The sequence below is a fragment of the Lissotriton helveticus genome, chromosome 5_1, assembly GCF_964261635.1.
Source record: "Lissotriton helveticus chromosome 5_1, aLisHel1.1, whole genome shotgun sequence".
Classification (NCBI taxonomy): domain Eukaryota; kingdom Metazoa; phylum Chordata; class Amphibia; order Caudata; family Salamandridae; genus Lissotriton; species Lissotriton helveticus.
In genome coordinates this window covers 512,855,113-512,876,466 of record NC_136065.1, presented here as the reverse complement: position 1 = coordinate 512,876,466, position 21,354 = coordinate 512,855,113, and the positions used below count along the sequence as shown (strand labels likewise).

The following is a 21,354-nucleotide window of genomic DNA, read 5'->3' as shown; positions in this document are numbered from 1 at the left end:
TTCAAGCAGTCATACACAGCAGTGCGCCTACAACCATACAAGGCCGGCAGCGATACACATGTATTATTGCAATCAGAGGCATTGAACTCTCAAACCCAGGGAGTGTAGTTAGGGTCAACCATCAGCAATACACGAGAGAAGTAATACATTCACATCAGATCATTGCTTTAGGGGAGCAATTGAGGAACTGTCTCTGGCCCTTACTCTCTCTCTCAGAGTGGGGGGCAGTCGCCCCAGGCCCGTGGTACCTTTTTCCACTCTCCTCCTCAACCTAGGGTCTAAACCCTTAAGTTGAATTAGTGACAGGGGCAAGACCTACCTCTCCCTGCACCCCCTCCCAGGGTTCCGCACCCTCCCACCTGGAGTAGTACCCCTGAGAGTCCCAACCGGGGGAACTCTGAATACAGAGATTCCTGCCGCCAGGTCAGGCAACCCCTGAACCTGGCCACCCAACCCAGGATCTTTAACCCCGTGGCTGGACCAGTGCCAGAGGAGAGTCCTTCCTCCCTCTGCACCCCCTTCCAGGGTTCCGCACCCTCCTCCCCGGATAGGTACCCCTGGAAGTCACACTGGTAGGGTCCATAGTTACTGGTACCCCACCCTCCAGGTCAGGCAATCCCTGCACCTGAAACCCCAGTCCAGGTTCTACACCCCGTGACTGGTCCAAACCCCGAACCTCGGGTACGCTGCCACCATGGAAGTACCTGGCACACATGATTTCAAGGTCTTCAGCTCTGTCTCTGTTAGCTGAAGCCTGTGCACCAGCTTCCCTTCCTTCATTACAAGGCTCACACTCTCCCTTTTCTGCTCTAAACTCTTTGACGACACACCCCCCCTTCCAAGGTTCTCTGGTGTGACCGCCTCCCTGGGTGTGACCTGCCCCTCCTGTCCCCATCCCCTCTCCCCTCTGGGTGGGCTCCTACCCGTGCCCCAAAGTGGTACGGAGTTCCTTCTTCCCTCCGCCCAACAGGCACCCCCATCCCCTGACACAACACTCCAGTGCCAGGTGAGGACTCAGATAATTCAGGAAAAAGGTTCTAGGATGTGGCGACAGAATGAGGTCCAACAGGCCCTGATACACTCACAGGCTAGACAGTGGAGGGGTCAATTCCTAAGGCTTGCACACACAATAATTGTGCAGCCCAATTGCTGTGCACCCTGTCCCAATGGAGGGTGTTGCATGGTCACAGGTCCTGGATCCCACCGCTGCCACAAATATGTTGGAACTGGGGTCACCAGTCCCCTAGGGTAGCATGGCACGAGCGGGTAGGCATCCGAAAGCACATGTGTTAAGCGATCATGCAGCACACACTCACACTGAGACAGAAACCTGGGCACGCAATAAATGACTCCACTCCAGAGCTTGTATAAAAACAAGTGATTTGTATTAAGATAAATAATCAGATAGATAGAGCAGGATCAGGGAAATCATGAATTCATTTAAAATACATGTGTCTCAAAACTTGCGATCAATATTAGATGAATAAATATCCGTTCTGCAATAAATATTAAATATTGGATCAATAAATAGTTAAATACATTTTTAGTGGGACACAGGCCCAACCTACGCCTTGCTTCTTGGTCAGTACCTGAAAGGAATACATCTCAAAGTCATAAGAACAACACTGCATTAAGCATCAATATCCATTTCCTCAGGTAAACAAAGGGACAGTTCCATAACAGAAACATCTCCCCGCTGTAGGAATAAACAATTCGTTAAGTGTAGTTCAAACATTTCCTTAAATATGAAACATTTCATTTGCCACAAAAGTATGTGGACGTAACTCTCCTCCTGTAATAGGAATTAAACATTTCATTAAGAATAATTATTCCATATAACAAGGTTGGGCATCCCTTTGGGAGAACTTCTCATTGGGCCCAGCTAACCATTGCATTAGCCAGCACTAACTAGGAGAAAACATTGCAATCTAGGTAACCATCCCCTTGTGCAGGTTTAACTGTATCAGGGCTACACCAACATTCCATCAGGGAAGTAGAAATCCCTACATTGAGCAGGTGTAAGTAGATCTCTGTTATAGCAGGGGTATGAGACCCTTCCCTGGGCAGGAGTAAACATTGCCTCAAATGAGGTCAACACCTTTCATTAGGCATAAAGTATTCCTTTAGGCATCACACACCATCCTATTACCTAATGCCTGAACAGGCAGGGCCTTCCCCCTATTAATCAGGAGCTTACAGGTAAAACATTTCCTGCAATAGAGATAATCAGTTTAGCAGAAGTAAAACACTTCACTGAGGGTAAAACATGTCATTAACCATTTCCTTAGGCAGGAATGAAACTCCTATGGCAGGAATAAAAACACGCCACTGCGGATAAAACATCTCATTAGGCAGTGTAACTATATGCTTATAGCATTAACGTTCCCCTACTCAGCAATCAACAGTTAACAACTCTTCAAGGCAGAGATAACCATTTTTAACAGGCAAGCCTGAGCTTAGAAGACTTGGTTTATGCATGTAAAGCCTTTTAGTAAATGTAAACATTTCTTTAAAGCAAGGAGCACCTCACTCCATAACTGTGGGCATGTGCTCCACCTTTCAACCAACATGAATAAATGTTTCATTAGTCAGCAGACACAGTTCATTATGCAGCTGTTGGCGTTTCCACCCCCAGGCCAGGATCAACATTCTAATTCCTACATTAAGCAGGCATAAACCTCTCAGCACCCAAGAGTAATCCTGTAAATAAGTAGAGGTTATAACACTGGGGCAGGGGTGTAATAAAACTTCTATAGTTCAGAATAATCCTGGTTCCAAGCAGGAATAACCACTTCAAAACTCTTCCCCAATCATAGGTAACATCCCCCTAATCAGGAGTAAACATTACAGGGAAGGAATCAGGCATAGGCATTTCATTAAGTAACTTATAAATAGAACATTACTCATTGCTAGAGAGCAACATCTCATTAAGCAAGCACAGGCCTTGCTTTAGACTAGTAAAACATTTCTGTTAATTAAGGTGAACATTTCAATAAGCAATTCAGTAAAGCATTCTCAATGAGCATTTTACTATGCCTTGGACTCCCCTATGCAGGGCTAAGCCATCGCAGGTGAACTCAGTATGTCTTTAGGCCTACGCCGGAACCAGGGCCCAAACAGTTAATGAATGGCAAGCCTGTCCTCAGGCATAAACAGTAACTTAATGGCCTCAACGTCACTAGAGGCACATAGGGGCCAACAGGTGAGCACTTAAGGTCAAAAATACAGCGTTTCTCTGGGGCCTACAAGAGAGCGCTTGGAGGCACAATTACAGCGCTTCTATGGGACATTCAAGAAAGCGCTTGGAGTGAAATTACAGCGCTTCCCTGGGCACTACCTCAGTTCCTCACATGACAGCGCTTGGCCACAGGCAATGCTGGGGACAGCGCTTCAGCAGGCAATCAGGTTTAGATAATAGCACCCTGCAGGTACAGCACTTCACAAGGCAGCAACCCCCTTCAGTACCTCAGCACTCTTCACAGGGACAGCAAAGGAGCGTTGGGGGAGCAGGGAGTCAGCGCTTCAGAAGGCAGCAACTTCTAGAGCCACAGAAGTTCTTGGTGACACAGCGCTTCAGGGGGATAGCGCTTTTCAGGATTCACAGCGCTACGATATAGCAGGCAATTCACAGCAGAGGTAGCGCTCGGCAGACAGTTCATTCCAGGTAGCGCTGCTGAAGGGCACCACAGAATATAGCGCTTCAGGCAGGAATCACGCCCAGGATTCTAGCGCTTCACAGACAGCAGGGTGCAGGGCTATAGCGCTTTGGCCCACACGAGGTGGGGGCAAGACCAGCAGGTCTAATAACATTCAGTTCAGGGTGCTGCAGTTCAGGCAAATATAGCGCTTCAGAAGGCAGCAACCCCCTCCATTACTTCAGCGCTCTTCACAGGGTCAGCAAGGGCAGCGCTAGATATACAGGACAGGTGACACCCCAGTAGCAGGTTAGCAAGGGAGACCCCAGGTGACATCAGGAAACGCAGGGTCAGTACCGCGCCAATACCTGTTTGCTTCTTCAAAAGTCCTGTGATGATTTAATTTCTTCTTAGCGCTTTAGGTTTCTTGCGCCCTTGTAAATAGAGGCTTAGTTTCTTGTTGGCGTGATGTTTCTTGCGCCCTTGTAAATAGAAGCTTAGTTTCTTGTTGGCGTGATGTTCCTTACGCCCTTAGTTTTGTTGCTTGGTTTCTTGTTCCTTGAAGGGGGGAATAGTTTGGTGGCTGGTGTTCCAAGTTCTTCTCAGCCAATCCCTTCAAGTGGTCCCTGGGGGTTCCCTGCCGCGGGGTTAGGTCAGTGGGGGGGGTACAGGATGCCTCAATACTTGTAAAGCAGCACACTAGGCCCTGTCATTCCAGCATCATAAGACCCTGCCCTGACCCCCACTGCCTATCCTCCTGCGTAGGTACTTCCCCAGGTCTCCCCTTAGTCCCTCTGACAGGAAAGTTTACCTTCCTTTCCTTATACAGTGCCAGTTGACAGTTGGCAGTGGCAGTTGGTGTCATCTCACCTGTTCCAGAAGGTTCCAGGGGGTTCTAGGAGGTTCCACCATTCTACCTGTGGGCAGGCTGGCAGGCTAAGTTGATACATTGTTTGGAGGGTTCCAGCCAGGCCCTAGCCACTAGAATGCGCCCACTAAACCCCGCTGCAGCAGCAGTGGTCAGTGGCAGCCATGTTAGGGGTATAAGACACCTGCATCTTAACATCAGTTTCACAGTACACAGGGCTTTCCTCACTACACAAGGCCTATACATTGTTGTTACCATGAGGGCATTCTGATTTAAAAGGGAAATAAAAAGGCGAAAAATTTTGGGGAAAGGGCCAAGTCTCACACATCTCCCCCCCAGCCAAAAGCCAGGGTAGACCGATCATTCCCTTGATGGGCTTCCCTGCTTGGGGCGGAAAAAGGTGGACGCAGGCCCAATACCACCATGACATTCTCGCTAATCCAACCACCCCACTGGTGTTCCTAGTGGGATGCGGCCAGGACAGACCTCCAATCCAGATGTCTCTGGCCCTTACTCTCTCTCAGAGTGGGGGGCAGTCGCCCCAGGCCCGTGGTACCTTTTTCCACTCTCCTCCTCAACCTAGGGTCTAAACCCTTAAGTTGAATTAGTGACAGGGGCAAGACCTACCTCTCCCTGCACCCCCTCCCAGGGTTCCGCACCCTCCCACCTGGAGTAGTACCCCTGAGAGTCCCAACCGGGGGAACTCTGAATACAGAGATTCCTGCCGCCAGGTCAGGCAACCCCTGAACCTGGCCACCCAACCCAGGATCTTTAACCCCGTGGCTGGACCAGTGCCAGAGGAGAGTCCTTCCTCCCTCTGCACCCCCTTCCAGGGTTCCGCACCCTCCTCCCCGGATAGGTACCCCTGGAAGTCACACTGGTATGGTCCATAGTTACTGGTACCCCACCCTCCAGGTCAGGCAATCCCTGCACCTGAAACCCCAGTCCAGGTTCTACACCCCGTGACTGGTCCAATCCCGAACCTCGGGTACGCTGCCACCATGGAAGTACCTGGCACACATGATTTCAAGGTCTTCAGCTCTGTCTCTGTTAGCTGAAGCCTGTGCACCAGCTTCCCTTCCTTCATTACAAGGCTCACACTCTCCCTTTTCTGCTCTAACCTCTTTGACGACACACCCCCCCTTCCAAGGTTCTCTGGTGTGACCGCCTCCCTGGGTGTGACCTGCCCCTCCTGTCCCCATCCCCTCTCCCCTCTGGGTGGGCTCCTACCCGTGCCCCAAAGTGGTACGGAGTTCCTTCTTCCCTCCGCCCAACAGGCACCCCCATCCCCTGACACAACACTCCAGTGCCAGGTGAGGACTCAGATAATTCAGGAAAAAGGTTCTAGGATGTGGCGACAGAATGAGGTCCAACAGGCCCTGATACACTCACAGGCTAGACAGTGGAGGGGTCAATTCCTAAGGCTTGCACACACAATAATTGTGCAGCCCAATTGCTGTGCACCCTGTCCCAATGGAGGGTGTTGCATGGTCACAGGTCCTGGATCCCACCGCTGCCACCAATATGTTGGAACTGGGGTCACCAGTCCCCTCGGGTAGCATGGCACGAGCGGGTAGGCATCCGAAAGCACATGTGTTAAGCGATCAGGCAGCACACACTCACACTGAGACAGAAACCTGGGCACGCAATAAATGACTCCACTCCAGAGCTTGTATAAAAACAAGTGATTTGTATTAAGATAAATAATCAGATAGATAGAGCAGGATCAGGGAAATCATAAATTCATTTAAAATACATGTGTCTCAAAACTTGCGATCAATATTAGATGAATAAATATCCGTTCTGCAATAAATATTAAATATTGGATCAATAAATAGTTAAATACATTTTTAGTGGGACACAGGCCCAACCTACGCCTTGCTTCTTGGTCAGTACCTGAAAGGAATACATCTCAAAGTCATAAGAACAACACTGCATTAAGCATCAATATCCATTTCCTCAGGTAAACAAAGGGACAGTTCCATAACAGAAACATCTCCCCGCTGTAGGAATAAACAATTTGTTAAGTGTAGTTCAAACATTTCCTTAAATATGAAACATTTCATTTGCCACAAAAGTATGTGGACGTAACTCTCCTCCTGTAATAGGAATTAAACATTTCATTAAGAATAATTATTCCATATAACAAGGTTGGGCATCCCTTTGGGAGAACTTCTCATTGGGCCCAGCTAACCATTGCATTAGCCAGCACTAACTAGGAGAAAACATTGCAATCTAGGTAACCATCCCCTTGTGCAGGTTTAACTGTATCAGGGCTACACCAACATTCCATCAGGGAAGTAGAAATCCCTACATTGAGCAGGTGTAAGTAGATCTCTGTTATAGCAGGGGTATGAGACCCTTCCCTGGGCAGGAGTAAACATTGCCTCAAATGAGGTCAACACCTTTCATTAGGCATAAAGTATTCCTTTAGGCATCACACACCATCCTATTACCTAATGCCTGAACAGGCAGGGCCTTCCCCCTATTAATCAGGAGCTTACAGGTAAAACATTTCCTGCAATAGAGATAATCAGTTTAGCAGAAGTAAAACACTTCACTGAGGGTAAAACATGTCATTAACCATTTCCTTAGGCAGGAATGAAACTCCTATGGCAGGAATAAAAACACGCCACTGCGGATAAAACATCTCATTAGGCAGTGTAACTATATGCTTATAGCATTAACGTTCCCCTACTCAGCAATCAACAGTTAACAACTCTTCAAGGCAGAGATAACCATTTTTAACAGGCAAGCCTGAGCTTAGAAGACTTGGTTTATGCATGTAAAGCCTTTTAGTAAATGTAAACATTTCTTTAAAGCAAGGAGCACCTCACTCCATAACTGTGGGCATGTGCTCCACCTTTCAACCAACATGAATAAATGTTTCATTAGTCAGCAGACACAGTTCATTATGCAGCTGTTGGCGTTTCCACCCCCAGGCCAGGATCAACATTCTAATTCCTACATTAAGCAGGCATAAACCTCTCAGCACCCAAGAGTAATCCTGTAAATAAGTAGAGGTTATAACACTGGGGCAGGGGTGTAATAAAACTTCTATAGTTCAGAATAATCCTGGTTCCAAGCAGGAATAACCACTTCAAAACTCTTCCCCAATCATAGGTAACATCCCCCTAATCAGGAGTAAACATTACAGGGAAGGAATCAGGCATAGGCATTTCATTAAGTAACTTATAAATAGAACATTACTCATTGCTAGAGAGCAACATCTCATTAAGCAAGCACAGGCCTTGCTTTAGACTAGTAAAACATTTCTGTTAATTAAGGTGAACATTTCAATAAGCAATTCAGTAAAGCATTCTCAATGAGCATTTTACTATGCCTTGGACTCCCCTATGCAGGGCTAAGCCATCGCAGGTGAACTCAGTATGTCTTTAGGCCTACGCCGGAACCAGGGCCCAAACAGTTAATGAATGGCAAGCCTGTCCTCAGGCATAAACAGTAACTTAATGGCCTCCACATCACTAGAGGCACATAGGGGCCAACAGGTGAGCACTTAAGGTAAAAAAATACAGCGTTTCTCTGGGGCCTACAAGAGAGCGCTTGGAGGCACAATTACAGCGCTTCTATGGGACATTCAAGAAAGCGCTTGGAGTGAAATTACAGCGCTTCCCTGGGCACTACCTCAGTTCCTCACATGACAGCGCTTGGCCACAGGCAATGCTGGGGACAGCGCTTCAGCAGGCAATCAGGTTTAGATAATAGCACCCTGCAGGTACAGCACTTCACAAGGCAGCAACCCCCTTCAGTACCTCAGCACTCTTCACAGGGACAGCAAAGGAGCGTTGGGGGAGCAGGGAGTCAGCGCTTCAGAAGGCAGCAACTTCTAGAGCCACAGAAGTTCTTGGTGACACAGCGCTTCAGGGGGATAGCGCTTTTCAGGATTCACAGCGCTACGATATAGCAGGCAATTCACAGCAGAGGTAGCGCTCGGCAGACAGTTCATTCCAGGTAGCGCTGCTGAAGGGCACCACAGAATATAGCGCTTCAGGCAGGAATCACGCCCAGGATTCTAGCGCTTCACAGACAGCAGGGTGCAGGGCTATAGCGCTTTGGCCCACACGAGGTGGGGGCAAGACCAGCAGGTCTAATAACATTCAGTTCAGGGTGCTGCAGTTCAGGCAAATATAGCGCTTCAGAAGGCAGCAACCCCCTCCATTACTTCAGCGCTCTTCACAGGGTCAGCAAGGGCAGCGCTAGATATACAGGACAGATGACACCCCAGTAGCAGGTTAGCAAGGGAGACCCCAGGTGACATCAGGAAACGCAGGGTCAGTACCGCGCCAATACCTGTTTGCTTCTTCAAAAGTCCTGTGATGATTTAATTTCTTCTTAGCGCTTTAGGTTTCTTGCGCCCTTGTAAATAGAGGCTTAGTTTCTTGTTGGCGTGATGTTTCTTGCGCCCTTGTAAATAGAAGCTTAGTTTCTTGTTGGCGTGATGTTCCTTACGCCCTTAGTTTTGTTGCTTGGTTTCTTGTTCCTTGAAGGGGGGAATAGTTTGGTGGCTGGTGTTCCAAGTTCTTCTCAGCCAATCCCTTCAAGTGGTCCCTGGGGGTTCCCTGCCGCGGGGTTAGGTCAGTGGGGGGGGGTACAGGATGCCTCAATACTTGTAAAGCAGCACACTAGGCCCTGTCATTCCAGCATCATAAGACCCTGCCCTGACCCCCACTGCCTATCCTCCTGCGTAGGTACTTCCCCAGGTCTCCCCTTAGTCCCTCTGACAGGAAAGTTTACCTTCCTTTCCCTATACAGTGCCAGTTGACAGTTGGCAGTGGCAGTTGGTGTCACCTCACCTCTTCCAGAAGGTTCCAGGGGGTTCTAGGAGGTTCCACCATTCTACCTGTGGGCAGGCTGGCAGGCTAAGTTGATACATTGTTTGGAGGGTTCCAGCCAGGCCCTAGCCACTAGAATGCGCCCACTAAACCCCGCTGCAGCAGCAGTGGTCAGTGGCAGCCATGTTAGGGGTATAAGACACCTGCATCTTAACATCAGTTTCACAGTACACAGGGCTTTCCTCACTACACAAGGCCTATACATTGTTGTTACCATGAGGGCATTCTGATTTAAAAGGGAAATAAAAAGGCGAAAAATTTTGGGGAAAGGGCCAAGTCTCACAAAGGTGTATAGTCAAAAAGGCGTGATATGTCATAACAGAATCGGTAGATCACAGCCGCAGAATGGAATGCAAGGGGATAGAGGCATTACACATTAGTTAAACAACAATGCAGTTCCACCAGGGAAGATGATGCAAGTAGGTAGCATGGTAGGATAGCCAGCGAGGTCAAGTCAATGCAGTGGCGTTAGATAGTGCCTGAAAAAAACCCACTATGCAAGGCATGCAGCACAATTTCAAAGGTAGTTCATCAGTCAAATAATACATAGACTCCGGAGAGGAAGCTCCATACCGGAGATATCTCTAACAATGCAACAATCCTCCAATATACCCCTCCCAGCACAGGCCAGGAAGTGTGAAATGAGAACAAGCCAGTTAGATAATCTGTGTGTGTGTTGTGTCGGTATTGTCAGTGTCTTCCTCCCCTTGCGATGGTTTAGCGATAAGGTAGGCCTGCAGGGGGCCCCAGATGTCTGCCGGTCTCGAGCGTAGAGGTACCAGTTCTGAAAACACACTGTACTGCTCCTGACAGTATAACATATCATGCATCCACACCTTAAACTTAGGAGCGCGGCCCCGGCCCCATCTACATGCTAAGTGTCTCCGTGCCAACAGTAGTGCTACATTAGTGAACTTCCTAACTGTCCGTGCTATCTGCGCAGTATAGCCTAGAAGGAACAACATCGGCTCTGGGGTCAGTGCAGCACCTATCATGTGGGACAGGCCCTCACAGACCCGTGCCCAGTATTCCTGTACTTGCGGGCAGGTCCATGATAAATGGAAGAAGTCCGCTCCTTCCCGTCTGCATCGCTCACACCTGTCCGAGTCGGCGAGCCCGAACCGAAACTTCCGAGCTGGAGTGTAGTACAACCTATGGAGGAATTTGTAATGTATGATTTTAAAGCGACAGCTAGACATCACCTCTCCTAACAAATCACAGCAGTACTTCCATTGTGCATCTGTGATATCACTTCCAAAATCACCTGCCCAGTGCGCTCTAGCCGCACTAGTTACTACAGGTAATTCCTCTCGAATGCACTTATACAGTTTAGAAACCAGGTGTGCGCCATCAGAGCTGTTCAACACTACAGTGAGCGGGGCTAGGCTGGGGGGTTCATGAGGATAATCAGGTAATAAGGCTCTCAAGCCTTCCCTGAGCCGCAGGTAGTAGAAGAGCTCCAGAGGGGTATGTGCGCTATCTCCAAAAAAGTCATCTCGAGATCGGAACTTCCCATCACGGAATAGATCCCCCCACACCCCCACCTTCAACCTCCTGCACATTCGTTGGAATCCTACCTCTCGCAAGAGCGTCATCTGTGGGTGGTAGGATAGTGGCATACGAGTCGTATAAAGTAACGGGGTTTGCAATCGCGTCCCTATTTTGTGCCATGCCTCTATCGTGCAGGACACCGTGTTAGAATGCATCTCCAGCGCGGCTGTGGGGGCGTGCACCACTCCCTCCAATGGCAGCAGGTGCGCTATCCAGTCCTCCGCTGCCACTTGTGGCATGAAAGCAGTTGGGCGTAGCCAATGATACAGGTAGTGCGCTTGAGCACTTAAATAGTATATTTTGAAGTCCGGGACATCAAAGCCCCCCGCTCCATAGGGTTGTGTCAATACTGCCCAGCGGAGCCTAGCCTGCCTTCCCCCCCACACCAGTCGGATAAGTTCCGAGCGTAAGGTTTTAAAAAAATATGCGCCTGGGTGATAGGGAATATTAAGGAACATATACAAGAAACGCGGTAGTACCACCATTTTGACAAGGGAGATTCTCGCCGCCATAGACAAGGGCAGTTTGATCCACCGCGTCACTGAATCTGTCAATTTGGTGATGGCCACTCCGTAGTTCATTCGCAATGTCTCCCCTTTGTCTCTTGAGATCTGTATCCCTAGGTAGCGTAGTTCCGAAGTGCACCACTCAAGCGGGTAATCTAGCGGGAATTCGGTGACTGCCGGTGTCAGCGGGAAGAGCTGGGATTTGTTCCAATTAACCGAAGTCATCTGCGGCGTCCCTCAAGGATCCTCGCTGAGCCCCACCCTCTTCAACGTCTACACGAGCCCCCTCGCGGCCATCGCACGCCAGCACAACCTCAACATCATCTCCTACACGGACGACACCCAGCTGATCCTCTCCCTGACCAACGACCCCGCCGCCGCCAGAGCCAACCTTCACGAAGGGATGAAAGACGTAGCCGAGTGGATGACGACCAGCCGCCTGAAACTGAACTCAGACAAGACGGAAGTCCTCATCCTGGGCTCCTCGCCCTCCGCCTGGGACGACTCCTGGTGGCCCCCCGCCCTGGGCACCGCACCTAAACCGACAGACCACGCACGCAACCTGGGCTTCATCCTGGACTCCTCCCTCTCCATGACCAGACAAGTCAACGCCGTCTCCTCGTCGTGCTTCAACATCCTGCGCATGCTACGGAAGATCTTCCGGTGGATCCCCACCGAGACCAGGAAGACGGTCACCCAGGCCCTCGTCACCAGCCGTCTGGACTACGGCAACGCCCTCTACGCCGGAACCACCGCCAAGCTCCAGAAGAGACTCCAGCGGATCCAGAACACCTCAGCCAGACTCATCCTCGACATCCTACGACACAGCCACATCTCCGGACATCTGAGAGACCTCCATTGGCTCCCCGTCAACAAAAGAATCACCTTCCGTCTCCTCACCCACGCACACAAAGCCCTTCACGATCAGGGCCCGAGCTACCTCAACAACCGCATCAACTTCTACGCTCCCAAACGCCACCTCCGATCAGCCAGTCACGCCCTCGCCGCCGTTCCCCGCGTCCGAAGAGCGACAACAGGAGGAAGGTCCTTCTCCTACCTGGCCGCCAAGAACTGGAACTCCCTCCCGACCGACCTGCGCCTGACCCAAGACCACCTCTCCTTCAGGAAGAAGCTCAAGACCTGGCTGTTCGAGCAGTAGCAGCACCCCCCCCCCTCCCCCAAGCGCCTTGAGACCCTCCGGGTAAGTAGTGCGCTCTACAAATGTCTTGATTGATTGATAGAGACACCTGAAAGGTATCCGAAGGTAACGAACTCCCGCAATAGCGAATTAAGATTAGTCTGGGGATCCTTAACGTAAAGTGTGACATCATCGGCATACAACGAAATTGAGAGTTGGCGCTGAAAGCAATTGAAGGCGCTGGGTTTGTGGAGCTGTCGGATGCGACAGGCCAGCGGCTCAATTGCCACCGCGAAAAGTAATGGGGAAAGGGGGCACCCCTGTCGGGTCCCCCTCGTTATCGCGAAAGCGGCAGTAAGTTGACCATTTGCAAGCACTCTCGCCATTGGAGATGTGTAGAGTAACCGTACCCAGGCCACAAAGACAGGGGGGAATCCCATCTTTTGCAAGACCGCGAAGAGGAATCCCCATTCCACAGAATCGAATGCCTTTGAGGCATCCAAAAAAAACCCGGCAAGGGGAATCTCCGGGTGAACAGTTTGAATGAGGGAAAATACCGTGCGAAGGTTATGCGATGTGGATCTCGTGGGGACAAAGCCGGACTGGTCAGGCAAAATGATCGTGGTCATAAGTAAGGAAAGTCTGGTCGCAAGTACCTTCGCCAGGATTTTGGCGTCGCAATTCAGTAACGACAGAGGGCGATATGAGTCACACTGTGTGGCAATCTTCCCAGGTTTAAGTAAAGATGTTATAATTACTTCTCGCATAGATCTCGGGAGCACCCCCACTTCCATTGCAACATTGAATACCTCACGTAGCACCGGAGCCATAATCTCCACGTAGCATTTATAAAACTCCGCGGGGAGACCATCATGACCCGGTGCTTTCCCGTTGCTCAGGGACATTATGGCATCTCGCACCTCCTCCAGCTCGAGCGGTGCCCCCAGAAACTGTCTGTGGACATCGCTGATCCAGCAAAGTGCTATATCCCCCAGATAGCCGTCCAGGTCAAACTCCCCAGCGGCTCGTGAGGTATACAACTGTTCGTAGTGTGCCTGGAGTGTGTTGAGTATACCATCATTGTCTTTGTGTACCTCCCCATCTGCTGCAGTTAGTTCTAAGATAGTGTTCGAACCTCGCGCCATCCTTACTGCCATGGCCAACGCTTTACCTGGTCTCCCTCCCTCATTATAAGCACGGGCTCGCCAGTGTTTTACCTTGAAATGCACCTCTCTCTGCGCTTCCGCTTCGTACTCTGACAGTTTAGTTCTGAACACGCTGTGTGCCTCCCCATCTATCCCCTGCGCCATGCGAGTCTCTAAAGCTCTGAGCTCCTCTTCCAATCTGCATAGTGTTCGTTGTATATCTTTCAGCACCCCCGAGCTTTTAGCTATACACCACCCCCGTACCGTGACCTTAAATGCCTCCCACACCGTTTCCACACTATCCACCGTGTCTTTGTTTCGGGGGAAGAAATCTGCTATGTCGATTCTAAGTTCTTCGCAGAAGACAGTGTCAATTAGGATGTTGGGATGCAGTCGCCAGGGCGGGCGTGGTTTGTGAAAGCCAGGCATATCTAAAGATAGGAAAACAGGGCAATGGTCGGAATGTGTTCTGGGTAAATGTCGAGAAGTGAGAATGCTCGGGGCTAAATTCTGGGACACGAAGATGTAATCTAGTCTAGCCCACGTGCCCGTGTAGGACGTAAAGTGTGTGCCCTCCAGCAAATCAGGATGTAAGTGTCTCCAACTATCAATCAACCCCCCCTCATCAACTATCCCCTCAAGGGAATCCCTCGCCTTAGTATGGTATGTGGAGCATCCATCTGCTCTGTCCACTCTCGGGTGTAAGGCTACGTTAAGGTCTCCGCCCCAGACCAGATACCTGGAGCCAATATCCATTATACCTCCCCAGAGTCGGGTGAAGAAATGAGGGTCGTCAACATTGGGAGCATAGCAGTTGGCAATAGTAACCGTCTCCCCTCCCAGCCTCCCCAGACAATGACATATCTACCTTCTTTATCAGTTTGTTGCCCTTGTAGCGTGAATGGGAGATTTCGGTGAATAAGAATGGCAGTACCTCTAGCATATGAGGAGAAATTTGAGAAAACTCTCACCCCCGCCCATCTCGCACCAAACGTAGAAGCCGTTGATGGGGGAATATGAGTCTCTTGTAACATAATCACCTGCACATCGTGTCTATCCCAATAGGCCAACAATTGTCTACGCTTATGCGCATCTTTTAGTCCTCGTACATTCCAGGATAGAAAATTACATCGAGTATCAGGCCCCGCACCCATATTGGTTTAATTGGCTGTGCTGTAAAAATGTGCAGTGCATACTCCCCAATTGCATAGCGTAAATAGCTATAGACCAATTCACTTCCCTCAAGTAAATGACTGTGGCTTTTTGCTTGTGTATCAGAACTTCATACAGGTCACGTAGCAACCAAACATTCCCCCAAACCCCCCCCTCCTCCCACAGAGGCAACCCCAACTCGTCAGTGCTAGCTCCCTCCCCAACCCTCCCCACCTCCCTCAACAACCAGGGATAATAACAATCCCTGCTACAACAACAATAACAGCATGGGTAATACCCGTTAGGGACCATTCTAGGTGGCAACACAACAACCCCTCTTCTCCATCAGCTGCCCATGGCAGACCAACCTCAGCTGCCGGGAGAGAGGGGGGTACCTGGCGACACAGTACAGTTTCAGCATGTCCCAGGCCTTAGCCCTCGCCCAAGTCGTCAAGAAGGGGGAGACGGATAGGCCGTAACCACAGACCCCATCACTCTGTGTACTCCATATCAGTACTCACATACAGGATCCCCTGCAACATCCAATGGTGTAGATGCAGCGGGGTCAGTGTTCATCATCTTCAAGCCGGTCGTCTCCGCGAGCAGGATCTTCCGCCTCCTCCCTACGCTGGTGTGCTGAACGTTTTACTTGTTTAATGAAGTCCTCAACCTGCTGCGGGTTCGTGAAAAACTTTTGGCGCGCTTGATAAGTGATTCGCAGTCTAGCCGGATAGAGTAACGCATAGTCAATTTGTAGGGCCCGAAGTTTCGCTTTAACGTCCAGAAATTTGCGCCGCTCTTCCTGGACCATGGGTGTGAAGTCAGGATAAATTGTGAATTCGTTACCATCACACACTAGTTTGTTGGAAGATCGAGCTGCTCGTAAAGCCGCATCTCTGTCCCTGTAGTTTAATAGACGGGCTATGATAGGCCTCGGTTTCATGCCCGGCTTGGGCACCGGTCCCAGGGATCTGTGCGCCCTCTCCACTATGAACTGGGGGGAGAATGCTTCCGACCCCACTGCAGTCCTCAACAGGCGCTCCACATATTCCTCCATTCTACCCACATTGGTGGACTTCGGAATTCCAACTACGCGTATATTATTACGCCGGCTTCTCGCTTCCAAATCCTCGTTCTTAGCCGCTATGGTGCGCAATAAGTTATCCATTCGAGCTAGACGTGTCGTATGTTGTCCGGAGGTGTCCTCGACATCCGACACCCGTTGTTCCACTTCCGTCAGCCTCCCCTCATGGACCTCCAATTTGTGGACTACAGCATCCATACGAGACGACATCCTGTCCACCTTGTCTGCGATGGTCGCGAATCCCTGGCGCATTTCACAAAGGAGTGCCTGGGTATCCGTGGAGGTGGTCGCCTGGTTATCAGAGGGATTGTTGGCCTCCATCTGTTTCTGAGAGTCCGGGCTGGTACGATTCGTCTTTTTTGCTGCATCAAACGTAAGCTTCGGTTGCCGCGTGTCAGGCCGACCCATCCTAGCGGCTCAGCAAAGACAGGTGAATCCGTGAGTCGGAAGACAGCAAGAGTCGCACCGCCTATGCAATCCCGCTGGTCAGCAGATCAGGCCGTGGAGCTCCCACTCACCAGCCGCACCCCGATATGTAGCAGCACCTGCGCATGTGGTGGGGAAGAGGGGGCCACGGGCAGCAGATATATGTAGGCGACAGTCGTTGTTCCTGGGCTCAACACGCCCCCCAGGCGTAAAACTCGGCAGTCTTCTGGGAGCACAACGGTGCAGCCGTCCCTCTGTGCGACACTCAGGAGCCTGCCACAAAAAAGTCAGCTGTCGCAGGACAGGTGGTAGTCATGCAGGAGTACGTGCCAGGCAGGAGTAAGAAGCAGATGTTTAGAGGTGCGGGCCCAGATTGTCGAGGATTGTGGGAATATGCACCGCCACTATGTGCTACGACCAAGCGTACCCCAGGCACATACGTTGCAGAGGATAAAAGCCAGTACCTTCTGAGCAATCTGTGAAGTGCGCGTAAGTCCCTCACAATGCCAGGGCGGGAGGGTTATGGTATAGCAGGATGTTTCAGCCCTGGTCCCCAGCCAGCAGACCTCGCACCCCAGCGTTCATACGCAGGTTAAGGATGCAGCGCTATGGCCGGAGCGGTGGTTATGTCCGCCGGCGGTGATGCCTCAGGGAAAGGCCATTCATGCGCGGTGCAGACGCCCAGCGGGGGTGGCCCCGCAGCAAGGGTTAAGAGAGTCGGGGCTCCAGAGTGTCCGATGACAGCAGGACACCCACCCAGAACTGGCCGGTAGTCCTGGTGGGGAGATGGCAGGGGTGGGAGTCGCGCTCCGCAGAGATATGCCGCGCCGGGTCTGCAGAAATAGGTAGAGAGTCTGCAGTCGCTTTCAGGGAGCAGGAAGGACAGGATATTACCTGCTCTACCGGCAGCGTTTTTCCGTGAAGGGAAAACCGGGTCCGCTGTCCTCCTCCGCCGAGTTTCCGCAGTCCTCCGGCATTTTCGCGCCTTACAGGGCCTAGTTGGCGCCCACAAAGCCCCGACCTCGCGTCACCAGGCAGGCCGTCCGGGTTCGCTGGTGTCTCCGGCTGTAATCCCCGCTGCACGTCAGGATGTCTCCACCGGCGGCATACAGTGTACGATCCGCTCCAAACTTGCACCGGAGCCTCCGCTGATTTCTCCGAACAGGCGAGGGCAGTTTCAGCCTGATTAGACGCCGATAAAAGGATCAATTATCGGATATCGTTCGCCAGGATGTGGGAGCCTTACAAAGAGGCTTCCATTCACCAGTGCGCCACCTAGCGCCCCATAAAATCAGGTATATAAAATTAAAATTGAGTTCCCTGTGATATATATATATTGTAGTGTAGAAATTGGAATACTCAGCAGTTTCCTACAAAACCTATATTCTTCCTGCTGGATGCATGAACTGTTTATGATACCCCAAATCTCAGCCCCATATGTGGCCACAGGAGTGCACTGTAGTTTATAGATTTTCTGAATAGCTAAGAAGGCTCCAGTGGTCCTAGGGCGGGGGAGACCCAGAATTGAATTGGTGGCCTTTGAGAACTTGCTCCTGGAATGAGCTGGATAGTAGTTTGGTAGGTGGTGTGGGAGCATATCTTTCTTAGTGTACATGCCATCAACAATGGAAGGCCAGCTCCATTGAAGTGGGTAGTGGAACATTTAACAGTGGCTCAAACATTGTTTGCTAAAGGTCCCACTGAGAGGGGCGTTACATTTTCTTTCTCATATGGAAGAGGATGGAAAATGACAAAAACCTTAGGTCAATACTTGGAAGGACTGTACAAAAATAGCTTAACAGCTGCTACTTGTTGGCAAGTAGTCAAGAGACAGATCCAAAGTGGAGTTTTGTGGAGACAGCCAATCCATTGAGAGATTGAGGCTAAATATTCAGGGCAGCAGGGTGGAGTTATTACAGCAGCAAACCTCGTTGCCAATCCAGGGAGGGTGTATATGACCAAAGCTTATCTTGCAACCAATTTGTGAAGGATTTAAATAGTGACTAATCCGGTGACCAATCAACAAAGGATATACATGCCAATTGTTAATACAGTGACAAATCCAGAGTGGGGTTACATAGCTAAGCTAGTAATTCAAAGCAAAAGTGGAGATACATTTACAGGAAAGCAGCAGACCCAGCAACTGATCCAAAATGGGTCTATTTGACAGTGAGTGATCCAGAATAGAGTCGCATGAGACAGGCGGCATTCTGCTTCAGGTTGAGGGTCCATTTACATAGCAGCAGCTAGTCCACTGACAGATCCCGGTTGGATTCAGGAGTTTACTGACCATCCATTGGCAATATTAGGATGGAGACAAGTCAGCAGTGGCTCCATTGGCAATGCCAGGAAAAAGCTGAACTGAAGCAGCGAATACAAAGATAGACCGATGGTGGAGTTACATGGAAAGAGCTATTTGTTTTTTTGTTTTTTTCATATTCATAGTAGATTACTATTGTAGATAATTCAATGACAAATCTAGAATATAATAACATGGAAATTTACAATCCAGGGAAATATCCCATTTGAAAAATGCACTCCCACCATCAACATTCTTCAGTGTCTCATGCATATACTGAATTACTCAAATGCATCTTTGTGCCTACACACTTTAATGCATTTTTGTTGCTTTCCCAAATACCTTACCCAGGTGTCCTTTCTTCAGTATTTACATGCTTGTTTTCTGTCTTTTCAGCTGACCTCTGCCGTGACAAGTTCTCTCGTTGTGGTGTTATGGCTACAAGTGGCCTGTGTCAATCAGTGGGGTCCCAGTGCACCAAGAGCTGCGGTGGCTGCTAGAAAGAATGTCCATGGTGCCTGAGGCCAGGTCTTGGCCGTGTGCACAGAACCCATCGCAACCTACAATCCCATCCTTGGTACACGCAGAAGAAACAGAATGGTGCTAACGGAAGTCGGATGCCAGATCCGCATAAACCTTTGTGCACTTGATATAGTGTATTTTTTGTATTTTTTGTTTTTATTACTATTTTTCAGTACTTGTATTTTTGTATTACTGTATTGTGACTTTATTTTCCCAAAGAGATTACAACTCTTTTGTAGGGTATAAGTAATCCAACAAATGGCCACTTGCCAATAAGAAATCTGTGGACGGACTCTAATCCTGTCTCTCAAATGGGTATCAGTGTTTCTTGAGTTGCCTACGTGAGCCACACATTGACAAAGAAGCAGGGAATTAGGGAGATTTCCTGATTGGCCAGCATCTCAGAAAAACTTGAAGTGCCAGAATAGAGTCAGCTTCATACCAGGTTCTGATGTGAATAATTTATCTTAGCTCTATCAACCTTTCTGGTGCACCATTCGGTCTGGAAATCTCTTGGGTTTCCCATAGGACATGGCAACTCCAAACAAGATTATGAGCAATCAACTGGGTTACTCTGCATTTTAACACCACCACAATGCATTGCTATGATGTTGGTTTTGTGAGACAGTAATTACCTCATCACATAGGAACAAGAACTAAACTCCAGGCCCTTAAATGTCCGCCATTGCTGGAGGTCTCCACCAAATAAAACTGTTACAACCAGAGAATATCTACACACGGTAAAACGTGGAGTATACAATGTCTTGATCATTCCAACCTCCTCTCCACAGAGAGGCCTAGCTCTTTTCTGTGTTAAATGTGATATCTTTGGGGAACAATTTTCTGGTTTCTGGCTCCAAAATTGTCACTATCGTGGTTCGCCCAGTGGAAGTTGCAGATGTATCATTTCCGTTCCAAAACATTGGACAATCAAATACGCATCAAACAATGAATTTCTTTTTGATTTCGAAGGGGCTTGCCTCTTCTAATATATTTTCTTCTGTATAAACCTGAACAACCCCTCACATTGACCGTACTTTCATGTGTGAGACCTTAATTTTGGTTGGTTGTTTTGTACAAAAAAAAATAAAAACAAAAAAATGAATATAAAATGTCAGCATTAATGACTGCTTCTTTCAATTATAGGCATTTATATGGTTAATACCACCCCGCTCAACACCCTCCCATCCCTTTTGGGGTGGAAGAGAACTATTGCGCTCAGGTTGTTATCAAGGGGGACATAATAGAACAGTTCAGCTATGTACTATATACAAAAACAGGGGGGGACACACATTTTCTACAGTTGTCACACCTCTCTCAGACCATTTAGCGCTGGGCAGTACACCACAAAATGTATCTTCTGGCAGTACACCTTCCAGGCATTCACAATCAATTTGCCGATCTCCTCAGCAGGATGCGGCAACAAGTACATAAATGGGAACTTCACCCCCATGTTCTCCTTCCGTACTTTAAAAAATGGGGGGTTCCACAGATAGACCTCTTTGCCACAGCAGAGAACTCAAATTGCCCAAACTTTGCCTCCAGATTCCCACACCATCTATCCAAAGGCAATGCTCTATGGAAGAATTGGTCAGGGATATTCACTTACGCTTTTCCGCCTCTCCCTCCCCTTCCATTTCTGGTTTTGAAACTTAGGCAGACATCACTCACACTGATTTTAGTGGCTCCCACATGGGCTCGTCAACCATGGTACACCACACTACTAGTGCTGTCAGTGGTTCTACACCAAAAGCTGCACCTCACTTCAAATCTTCTCACGCAGAACCATGGAGAAATCAGACATCCAAACCCCAAGGAGTTCAACCTAGCCATTTGGCTCCTGAAGTCAGAGTTCGGATACCTAAACCTTCCACCAGACTATCTTAAAAGAATCAAGAAAACCTACTACTAGAGCATGTTATGCAGCTAAGTAGAAAAGGTTTGTTATATATTGTAAAAATAACAATTGATCCTCTAGATGCATTTACACAAAATATTATTTTGTTATCTTTTCGTCTACAGCTAGTTGACTTAGCCTACACATCTATTCGACTACACCTTGTGGCAGTAGCTGCATATCTGCAAAACAGACAACAATAGTCCTTATTCAAAGTTCCAGTAATTAAAGCTTTCATGGAAGGCCTTAAAAGAATAATACCACCCAGGATATCACGT

The 21,354-nt window shown here is 49.2% G+C and overlaps 1 protein-coding gene across 1 annotated transcript in view; it reads left to right on the top strand.

Moving 5' to 3' along the window:
- Positions 1 to 20,291, top strand: part of MFAP2 (microfibril associated protein 2) — a 152,647-nt gene extending 132,356 nt beyond the window's left edge. Inside the window, exon 9 of the mRNA XM_078642850.1 lies at positions 19,054 to 20,291. Within this exon, the coding sequence (XP_078498976.1) occupies positions 19,054 to 19,157 (104 nt within the window). The 3' untranslated portion in view covers positions 19,158 to 20,291. The remainder of the gene's footprint in view (positions 1 to 19,053) is intronic.
- The last annotated feature ends 1,063 nt before the right edge of the window (positions 20,292 to 21,354 follow it).